The sequence below is a fragment of the Arachis ipaensis genome, chromosome B5, assembly GCF_059453495.1.
Source record: "Arachis ipaensis isolate K30076 ecotype BB chromosome B5, ASM5945349v1, whole genome shotgun sequence".
Taxonomy (NCBI): Eukaryota; Viridiplantae; Streptophyta; class Magnoliopsida; order Fabales; family Fabaceae; genus Arachis; species Arachis ipaensis.
In genome coordinates, this window is record NC_142440.1 from 152,486,950 (window position 1) to 152,496,184 (window position 9,235).

The window sequence follows — 9,235 nt, forward strand, 5'->3', positions numbered from 1 at the left end:
AATTTATTAAATTAAAATATTAAATTTATTATTATAAATAATAAATAGTAGTGTTTGTTTAGTTGCATTTTTTTATGACACAATAACTACAAACTAAAAGTAATTATAATAACTAGTGCAATAATAATTAAGAAGTATAATTTGAGAATATTAAATTCGACTTTCTAGAGCAGTTAGTTTACAAATAAAAAAAAAAAAAACCATTACAAACAATTATTAAAACTATATTATTAGGTGGAATAAATAATAAAACTCTTATTCATACATTATGTATATACAAACATTTATATATATACAAACACATTGAAACCCCTTCACCAAATATTACTTTACCAAAGCAAGTAAACCCTAAGTATTCAAACAACAACAACAACTTGCACATATATAATAAAGTCAAAATTCACGTACAGTTGTCTTTATACGAAGTTATTAATTAAAAATTATTAGACGATTTAATATGTTTGACTAAATTATCATCTAACAGATATTTTTTAACTATTAATTTCGTATAAAGACAATTATACGTGAGTATTCAAATTATCATATAACTACTAATAATTATTGATTCACATACATATATACCTAGATAGATATATATGAATCAAATCAACCTCTATGGTAACCATCCCCACCACCACAAGTATCATCATTGTTCCAAGCTGAAGAAGAAGAAGAAGGGTAATAAAAAGAACCACCACCTCCTTCACCCAAATTATTATTATTGTTGTTATTATTATTATTATTCCTTCTTCCTAAAGTAGGGTTAGGAACTTCATTGCAATATCTCATCAAATCAGCATTTGTGGCATCAAGCTCCTTTTGAAGCCTAATAACTTGTCTTTGGAGCACTGAAATTGCACCAACACAACCATAAACTGGATCCTTGATCCTTGCTTCAGCCTCATATGCAAGAGAATTCACCGCGTCTTCCCTTTGATGAGGCTGAACTTCATTTAGAAGCTTGCTTACATTGCTTGCGCCGAAGATCTTGTGAACGTTTGCGAATTTTTGTGGCTCTTCCGGCGGGAAATAGGGCGCGAAAATGCAATCCGGTAAGCATTTTCTTCTCAAGAACTTGCATGCCGCACATGGAGAATTTGAGTAGCTTGAAGAAGAAGATGATGAAGCCATATATGTGATCTTCTTAATTGCCTTAACAAATTAACTCATCAAAATCATACTCAATTACAAATAATTAAATCATATGCTAATTAAGAAGTGATAAACACAGAAATGAGACATAAAGTTGTCCATATTTTTATTTTTAGTGTTCATTATTGTCTCCAATTATTCATAAATAAAATATTAAAAGAAAATAATGTATTTTTGTGTATTTGCTTTATTTTCAAACAAATTAATATATTTTAATATCTCTATTTTTTTTATTACCATGAATCAGATATCAAATGTAATAACCTACATAGCTTACTCTCAAATAACATAGCTAGAGTTTTTTTTTTTCCTGTGCAAATTAACCCTACCATAATATATTGGAACTTCATTTTAATAATTTGAAAATTTTTGTGTGTATATATATCCAATGATTAAAAAGATCACATACATACATGCATATATCTTCACATAAATTCCAAATTCGGATGAAATATATATGTGTCTTCCTAATATGTTTATGTTATGGTGGCTATGATAATTATGATATTTTAAAAAGTGATAGTAAAGTTAGAGTAATACTTTTTTATTATTTAACAATAATTTTTAAAAAATATTGCTAAAAAATATTACCAAAATATAAAAAAAATAAGTATACTTTAAATTTTAATACAATTTTATAGGCACAATAATTATCGTAAACATAATCATAATAAAATTCACCGAGATATACATATCTCACTGAAATTCAAGAAATTAAATACAAACTTAATTATTATCTCAACTACCGAATCAATTGTGCATATATATGTGATTTATGAACAATTCATCAGAATTTAATCTTTTCCAAGTAAAACATATTTAGAGATCAGAAGAAGCCAATCAAGAGTGATAGGTGGATCATTTTCTCAGAAGCTGTGGTATGTTAATTTTTCAAACTTTGGTTTACTTTGTGTGGCTTGAGCAGTCTTAATGGGATCCAAATGCAACTATATATTCATCATGGATTCTCAGACTGACCTACCCAGAAAATTAAAACCAGTTTTTAATTTGAACAAAAGCAAAATGAAATTAATTAAGCAAAAATTAAACATGTAATAATCATTAATTACTAGCTAGTATATATAGTACTTGGATGATTATATATATATCTTCATTATTATGCAACAATTATATATGCATATAATTCTAAAAAAAATAAAAAACATAAAAAAAATTATCTCTTGATCAAGCCTAGCTAGCTAGGACTAGGGTATGATGTTGATGAATTGGAATTGAATAGGTATAGGTATAAGATCATAGACAAGAAAGTTTTACCTACCAGGAATCTTTTTTCACTTCAATTGGACGTGTGTTGGAACTTCCTTCAATTTTCAACTATTCTCTGTCGGAGCAACATATGCATAATAATAATAATAATAATAATCATGCTATGTACTCAACTATTCACCCCCAGAAAAAAAATTACTATGACATGCTTTAAAAATAATAATAATAAAAGCAAAGATCAAATTTCAAAGCACTATTAATTAATTTCTATATAGATCAAGCAAAACGGTTAAAGGTAAAAAAAAAAAAAAAAAGAGAAATTAAATACATAATTTCAATTTAAAAGGAAAAAAAAAGACTATAATATATATACCTACCTTATAATATATTGGTTTTTTGTATTTTGAAGAAAGAATATGTAGAGGGCTATATAGATCTATCTATATTCCTTTATAGTGTGAGTGAAAAAGAAAATTACATTGAAGGGTGTGATAGATCGATGATATATCTTGGAATGAAAAATGGAGTACTATTAATGGATGTGAGAGTTCATGGGGGAAACCCTAATTAGTTGCAGGACAAGATGAGAGAAAACCGCAAATACAGTGACAGCAGAGAGTGTTAGGGACAAAGAGCATTTCAATTCCAAAGAGATAGAGAGAGAGAGAGAGGAATGAGAAAGATAACGGGTGCTATAATGTTGGTGAAAATTATCAATGACTATGACACTACCTTTATAATAAAATATAATCATATAATAATATAAATAAAAACACTGTTCAAAATAGTAAGGTTAATTGTACTAATAATTAATCCTTCTCATCTTTTAATTGAGTTTAATTTTTACGTACTTGATAGTATAAAATATTTTATATAATTATATAATTATATTTATTTTTTTATAATTATTTATATAATTAATATAAAAAAATTTATTTTTATTAATATGATATTACATAATTAAATACATATATAAAATTATTGTAGATTGATAGAATATTAAAATTAAATTCTTCTAACTACTTCCTTCTTCTTAAATAAGAAAGAGACAATTGAAAAAGGTGGAGTAATTTTGAATTTTTTTTTTTGCCAATGACTAATTAATTCTCCTCACTTACTAATTATTATTTATTTTTTAAATTAACGATTTTTTCTCTTTTTATTTATGAAATATTGATGTATTAATATAAATTAATTTTCAATAAATAAAAATAGAAAAAATAATTTAAGAATAATTGAGTAATTTGGAAAGTAATTATTCTCTCTTCAACTTACACTTAATTGAGAGTTAATTATAACTGTATAGAATTAGTTGATGAATATGGTTCTGGCTAATGGGAGAATATTTCAACGGAAAAATTTCAGGGGGTTAACATTTTTTTATTATTTTTGTCTTATATTTAAACTAATTTCTTTTTTTTCACTAAAATATTAGTCTCCTAAATATTAGAGATATATATAATTATTTATGTTATCTCTTTTTATCAGTTTAAATTTTTGAAAAAAATAATTTCATGATATAATATTAAATCTTTATGTCCGAAAAATTTAGAATTTAATTCTTAATGAATTTTAAAAGTAAAAAAAATAGCATAAGACAAATAAAAAAAAATTATGTAAAAATAATTAACCTTAAAAAACTTTTGTTTAAACAAAATATTAAAAATATAATAATTTATGTTGCTTCTTTTTATCGACTTAAATTTTTTAAAAAAATAATTTCATGACACTAAAATTATCTTCATAAAATTGTCAGAATTTGAAGTGTCAATAATATAATATTAAGAAATTAAGTCTATTAGTAAAAGCCTGCTTGTTCGTCAAGAATTATATGAACTTTTTACACCAATAACTAATTTTTGAAGTGTGATTATATCATAATATAAAGAGAGGGTACGTATGTAACTCCTTACATAATAAACATATATACACACAAAATTTTGATTAAATATATCTGATGGTCTAATAATAGACATCGCTCTACCTTTAGCAAATAAAAACGGACTTATTCTTTTTAAGACTTTAAAATCATCAAAATAGACATGTGTGTCTAATATACTAATTTTTTAAATATGCTTCACAAGAAAATAAACCGTACCTTTAACTAACTAATTAAGTGCTAATTAAAAATACAGATAAATAATTAATTAGAAATTATATACGTATATACACCTAATTTTGAATCTTCTTAGTTAATAAAAGAATTTAGGTGATCAATAATAATTTTTAGTCATCATATAATTAAAAATTCTATTTCACTGCCTTTTCTTCAAAAATTAAAGTATAGTGTAGGATCATATTCGATTAATTAATTTTATTTGTTTTTTCTTTGGTTGGGTATATATTATCTATAAAATTGTTGGTAATTTAACATGACTCTATATATAAATTTATGTTTAAATTAAAAAATATTTTCCTAATTTTATAATATTATTTGAAATAAAAAATGAAAGGAGGAAAGCAAAAAAGTAAGGTTTATTTAATATATATGTAGGACAAATAATAGGAGTAGCCGAGTAGTGCTAGTGGAACTTTTATTAAAGTGGTATTTCCTTCCTCTTTAATTATTATTATATATATTCCTTTTTTGCTTTCCAAATAAGGTAATATAAATATATAATGAAACCTTTTAAGTTGCTTTGCTTTTGAAGTATATAAATTTGATTAGTTCCCAGATATACTTATTAGATATAGGTATCTAAGCTCTTATAAAGAAGAATAATATGATTAATAATTTATTCACGCTAATGATGCATTTCTCTTATAAGCGTGGTGTTAGTTGTTATATATGTATGTTCTTATGATACCCTAATTTATGAAACAAAAATATAGCTAGCTAGGAATCTAGCTCACTCAAGCTAAGGACTACTCCCAAAAAACTTAGAACGATGACATTTTTTATTTTTTATCTTTTCTTTTCATACTTCTACCTTTTAAATATGCCGTTTGATTGACTAAAAAAACACACTTTAGTCCTAACGCTTTTTTATTTCCTTTTTTTTTTTTTTTGTCATGTTGGAGGAATTGTAAAAATAACATGCAAATTGCAAAAATGGTATAGATTTTTCTACTAATTTTTCTAAAAAAACCGTTCAAATTAGTAGAAAAATTGGAGAACAAATGAACTGAGTAAACACCAAAAGAGTTTTGGTTTAATTCAGTTCAAAGGGCAAATATAGGGAAAAATTTCAAAAATATTTCTATTTCTTTAATTTTTCGTTCATCCCTTAATTTATTGGTTGATTATTAAAGATAGTTTTCTAGCAAAACTTGGGAGCTAACTTTTTTTCTAGAAATATCAATTAATTTTTTAAAAATTACTTTATTTATTATAAATTCTAGATCTTGAATAATAAATCTTTAATTTTAAATTTTAATTTTTTCAAAAAAAATTAAATTAATAAAATTAGCTAATATTAACTAATAACTAAAAGTTAATTTTCTGTAACTTATTATATATGTCATCTTTAAAAAATAAATTTGAAACGTAATATTTCATCAATTGATGAGTACAATTAGGGAAATATATTCATTTATTTGTGATTCATACCGGTACACCAGAAAAAAAATGTAAATCATACTACTATAAATTAGGGTGGAAGTAGGTCAAGCGGTCTAGCGGAAATTTTCTATTTTTAATCAAAATTTTAACCGTCGCGAAATGTTTTGCGGCGGTTTAAAATCGCCGCAAAACGGCTCCAAAAACCGCCACAAAGTATCAGTTTTGTTGTAGTGGGATGAGGAATTGAAATTGGCACCTGACTCATTTTTATCATTCATGAAGAGAACTGGAATGCCGTCAATTTTAACTCTCTCATTACCCTTAATTTCCACTTCAAGCGCTTTATCTGCAGCACCTTATTGCTATTGACGGAAAAAGAGAGCTTAGAGGAGACAGAGTCGTTTATCTTTGGAGGAGCCACAGTTGATTTAAAATGATGGTGGTGGAATAAAGGGTGTTGATGATGACATGTTCTTTCATGAGGAGGAGAGAATGGGGGATTGTTAGTGTAAAATCTGCAAAACTAATAAATAATTGACCAATAAATTATTATTATTTAAAGAAATTATAAAATTAAATTTTATAGTTTAGAATAGAAGAAATAATTAAAGTACGAATTTTGACACTAATTTTAAAGATTTTGGCTCAATATTGGGCCAAACGGGCCGTACCGGTTGAATCGAGTCCAAACCGAATCCAAGACCCAACCCATTTCAGCCCACACTTAAATGAACTTCAACATCTCCTTCCTTCCCTTAATGAAACACACTGAGAACTTTGGGGGAAAAAGAATATTGATTCCAAACCCTTGTTCTTCATTCAATTTGTCGTATCTTTCAATTTGGAGTTCTGATCGCTGCATCGTTTGCGACCACACGATCATCATGATGAACTCTACAAAACTCATAGAACAATTTGGTAATTAAGTACCTCACTATTTGTTGCTCAGTCACTTTCTCCTAATTTTGAAATTAAGGTTTTTGTTTTTGAGATTTTGTTGAATTTCAGTATTTAGGATCGTTTTAGCTTTGTGGACTTGTCGGGTCTCGTTCCAAATTTTCGTTAGTAAGGTGAGAAACCTCTAACTTTTGTGAATCCTTAATGACTATGAACCCTAATTTTATTTTGAGTGATATTATTTAGTATTAGATTGGATTATATGTATTGAAAACCAAATTGGTAGTGTTGAAATCTTGATTTTGGGACTTTAGAGACTGGGTCTTCTGTTTTGGTGAGTGTTTGGCGCCTTGGGCGTTGGTGAAACAGTGGTATTTGTGGCGTTCTAAGCTTAGGAAGGAATCAACCAAGGTATGATTTTAGTTTCTCGTAGATAACGTATAATGTAACGTGAAAACTTAGGCTAGTTGACCGTAGGATAAGTTGAACTAGGTGTGATTGTTGAGATTTAATGATTTCTAATGAATATGTTGAGTCTATTATGAAAATGTGAAGGTAATTGTTATTTATGAGGTTGATGATAGCTAATGATGATTGTAATGATTGATGAGGATAATAAATTATTATTGATCATATTTTAATGAATAATGTTTGAAATTGGGTTAGAGATTGTTGGGGAAAATTGATGAGATTGAATGCATTTGACAATGGGAAGTATTTGAAAAATAGATGAATAAGACTTTGGGAGCATTGGAGAGGTTCTAGATGTATAACAATGATATATGAGTTGAGGTTTTGGAAAAATAAAGGTTTTAGTGATTGTTGGTAAAACTTGATTTTTAACTAACTTTGGCTGTCCATATGTCGAGTCTTGGATTTTGGATTTGAATGAAATTAGTTTTAAAATGAAGATAATTTCAAGAGTTTTAAAACAGTTTAAAGTTTGTGAAAATTGGAGTTTTGTAGAAAAAGTTATGGACGTCGAAAGTTAGGTGCAGAAAACTGAAATTTCTCTAAGTGCAGAAAACCAAGATTTCTGGTGTGTGTGCTTACGCACAGAACAGGGAGTGCATTTTGGATTGTACGTGCGCACACTATGATGCATACGCACAAGCACGGGAAGGCTTGCTGTTGCGTGCGCAGGCACACCTTGGTGCGTACCCACACCACCATGTTTTACACTAAAGCCTCTGTTTTTCACTATTTGACCTTCTCGGCAAGCTTGTAAACCTCTAAAATCCACGGTTTTGATGAAAATTCATTATTTTTGAACTATCAACTATTCTTCTAATTTTTCAAACCTCTAAAATCTCTGTTTAAGTTTATTAGTGAGGTTTTGGGTTACGAAATAACGGTTAATGAGTGGAAGAAGATATAATTGCTGGTACCGGAGGAGTTGAAAAAGGGGATATTTGATTTGATGAGATGATAAAAGTAATGAATGGGGCAATTTTGAGAATAATGCCATATTGAGAATGATGAATGAGACAATTGATGATGATAATGATAATTGATAAATGATGAGTTAAAAGTCTATTTGGCTTGCATATTTGAGACAATTGTTGACCCTCTATACATAAGATGTGACCGGACACTTTAACTCTCCGAGTTTTTCTATGGGCATGCACATATATATGAATTGAGCTTGGGGTGTTGTCTTCCCCATGTCAGCTTGAAATTCTTCCCATGGATATTTTTTAGCTTGGGGTGTTGTCTCTCCTATGTCATTTTGGGATTCTTCCCATGGTTAATTTTGAGTTTGGGGATGCGCGTACAAAGGGACTGTCCACGGTTAGCTACTAGGACATGTCGGGCTAGGTATGCAGCTGACAGATGATATCATTAGCCATAGAACAGACATACATCATATGCATTTGAATGATATGCTTGAGTGTACATTATCTTGGATTGCCTAATTGTTCACTTATGTCTAATTGCTATTTGCCTAATTGTCGTACATGTACTCTATATGTGTGTGTTTTCTCTGTATTGATTATGTTTGAACAACTAATAGGCCCCTCATTTGGCAGAGGAGTGACGAAGGTAGTTCTACTAGAGTTTCGAGGGGTTGGAGGAGGTAAAGGTGAAGTGTTGAGTTAGTATTAGATTCGGAATTGGAGAACCTTAGACAGTTTACCTAAATTCTGGTTTAGCTTATTCCTTAAGTTTTAAATATGAGTGTCGGAGTTCTAGGATTGCCTCTGACTTTCCCGAGACCTTATATATTATTTATGTGGACACCATTACCATGCTGAGAACTCTCGGTTCTCATCCTATACATGTGTTGTCTTTTTCAGATGCAGGTCGAGATACACCTTGGTGAGCGTCTGGAGGTTTCTATGGCAAGCGAAACTGGGATATTATATTTTGGGCTATTGGTTATGTATTTATGTTTATATATTCTCCTATGTATATATATAACTTATGTTTAATCCTCCTAGAGGCCTTTCGGAGAAC

General features: G+C 28.4%; 1 protein-coding gene across 4 annotated transcripts; it reads right to left on the minus strand.

The window, feature by feature from the left end:
* Nucleotides 1-230: 230 nt before the first annotated feature.
* Nucleotides 231-3,081, minus strand: LBD25 (LOB domain-containing protein 25). 4 transcript variants are annotated; one of them, XM_088489101.1, is made up of 3 exons: nt 2,757-3,081; nt 2,432-2,494; nt 231-1,152 (listed from the first exon to the last, which is right to left on the minus strand). In XM_088489101.1, exon 3 carries the CDS (start codon nt 1,129-1,131, stop codon nt 607-609), a length of 525 nt encoding a protein of 174 aa, XP_088345227.1. In that variant the 5' UTR covers nt 1,132-1,152; nt 2,432-2,494; nt 2,757-3,081; the 3' UTR covers nt 231-606. The 4 variants fall into 4 exon arrangements, with proteins under 4 accessions (XP_088345227.1, XP_088345228.1, XP_016200951.1 ...); XM_088489102.1 differs by having other exon boundaries at nt 2,428-2,494; XM_016345465.3 differs by having other exon boundaries at nt 2,858-2,983.
* Nucleotides 3,082-9,235: the final 6,154 nt, after the last annotated feature.

Excerpts from the sequence above, each read along its gene's own strand:
- LBD25 (XM_088489101.1), bottom strand. The coding sequence starts at position 1,131 with ATGGCTTCATCATCTTCTTCTTCAAGCTACTCAAATTCTCCATGTGCG.